This window comes from Balaenoptera ricei, chromosome X (genome assembly GCF_028023285.1).
Source record: "Balaenoptera ricei isolate mBalRic1 chromosome X, mBalRic1.hap2, whole genome shotgun sequence".
Classification (NCBI taxonomy): domain Eukaryota; kingdom Metazoa; phylum Chordata; class Mammalia; order Artiodactyla; family Balaenopteridae; genus Balaenoptera; species Balaenoptera ricei.
Window position 1 is genome coordinate 124,465,906 of NC_082660.1, and position 1,884 is coordinate 124,467,789.

General features: G+C 51.3%; 1 protein-coding gene across 1 annotated transcript; it reads left to right on the forward strand.

Moving 5' to 3' along the window:
- Window positions 1-759: 759 nt before the first annotated feature.
- Window positions 760-1,509, forward strand: LOC132357202 (melanoma-associated antigen 10-like). The gene has a single exon (XM_059910481.1). It carries the CDS (start codon window positions 760-762, stop codon window positions 1,507-1,509), a length of 750 nt encoding a protein of 249 aa, XP_059766464.1.
- The last annotated feature ends 375 nt before the right edge of the window (window positions 1,510-1,884 follow it).

Genomic DNA, 1,884 nt, shown 5'->3' on the forward strand with positions numbered 1-1,884 from the left:
GGAGACAAGGTGAGGTGCACACCCTGAATGTCTGCCAGGGACCCCACAGTGCCTGACCCACCTGCCCACAGTCAGCCCTGGAAGCCTCGGGTTGTGCTGGTTGGCTGCGCCCTGAGGAGCTTTCTCACATCTTCCCACAGGTTCCTAGGGGACAAACTGTCCAGGGAGACAAGAGCTCTGTGAGGCCCTAGAGCACCCCCTAAAGAGGAGATCTGTAAGCCAGCCTTTGTCAGAGCTGCCAAGGGTGCATTTCTGTGCTGAGGCTGCTGACCGCTCCCTCTCTCCCCCAGGCCCGTGGGATCCCATCTCCCACCATCCTGCTTACACTTCTACCTGCTGCCTCCAACAAGAGTCATCATGCCTCGCTCTCCAAAGCATCTGGGCCTCACATTTGAGCCAGGCTTTCAGACCCTAAGTGACGTACAAGGCCTGCTGATAGTACAGGTTCCCACAGCTGAGGAGGAGGAGGAGGAGGAGACTGCCTCTGTTTCCTCTTGCTCTTTCACTTTCTCCTACCCCTCCACTTCCCCCCCTTCCTCTCCTCTGCTACTGGGCGCCCCAGCGGAGGAGCAGGAGGAGCAGGAGCAGGAGCAGGAGGGGGAGCAGGAGGAGCAGGAGGAGGGGGAGCAGGAGGAGCAGGAGGAGGGGGAGCAGGAGGGGGAGCAGGAGGAGGGGGAGCAGGAGGAGGGGGAGCAGGAGGAGGAGCCTGCCACTGAGACATTGGGTCCTCCCCAGAGTCCTCAGAGCTCCTCCTCCTTCATGTCATGGAGCACATCAGATAGAAGCTCCAGCATCCAAGAAGAAGAGGGCACACGCTCTCTCCAGGCCTCAGTAGACACCAGATCCTTGCTCAGAGAACTGCAGGATGAAAAGGTGGCTGATTTGTTGCATTTCATGGTCCTCAAATATCGACTGAAGGAGCCCTTCACAAAGGCAGAAATGCTAAAGGTTGTCAGCAAAAAGTACAAAAACCAATTTTCTGTGATCTTCAAGAAAGCTTCTAAGCGCCTAGAGGTGATCTCCGGCATTGATGTGAAGGAAGTGGACCCCAAAATCCACTCCTATGTCCTTGTCGACTCATTAAACCTCACCCATGATGAGATGCTTAGTGATGACCAGAGCATGCCTAAAAATGGCCTCCTGGTAATCATCCTGGGTGTGATTTTCGTAGAGGGCAACTGTGCCCCTGAGGAAAACATCTGGGATTTCTTGAATATGTTAGGCGTGTATGCTGGGAGGAAGCACACCATTTTGGGGGAGCCCAGGAAGCTCATCACCAGAGATTGGGTGCAGGAGAATTATTTGGAGTACCGGAAGGTGCCTAATAGTGATCCTCCACGGTACGAATTCCTGTGGGGTCCAAGGGCCTATGCTGAAACCAGCAAGCTGAAAGTTCTGGAATTTTTGGCCAAGATCAAAGGAACTGACCCCATTTCCTTCTCATACTGGTATGAGGAGGCTTTAAGAGATGACGAAGAGAGTCGGGGCCACAGTTGGCCCCTTGGATAGTACTACTGCCATGTTCATTGTGCAGCATTCCTCAGCAGTTTCTGACCCAACTGAAGAATGAGTGCAAATCTTCACTCTGTGCTTGGAGAGGGCAGTCAGGGTTCTAAGTAGAGGAGGGTCGGGGTCAGGCTGGGGAGAACACACTGTGCAACAACTTTGTGTTCCTGTTCTGTATGGGTGACTTGAAAGTTTATCTTTTTTTGTTTTCCTTTTGGTATTTTTTTCAAATGCTTTTCCTTTAATAGGTTTATTAACTTTAGAATCTGTTTATAAATGATATTGGTCACATTAATTGCTAAACATCAGATTTAAGAATAAGAGTTTTGATATTTTGCAAAACAAGTTGGGGAACCTTCCATCTTATTTTGTGATCCG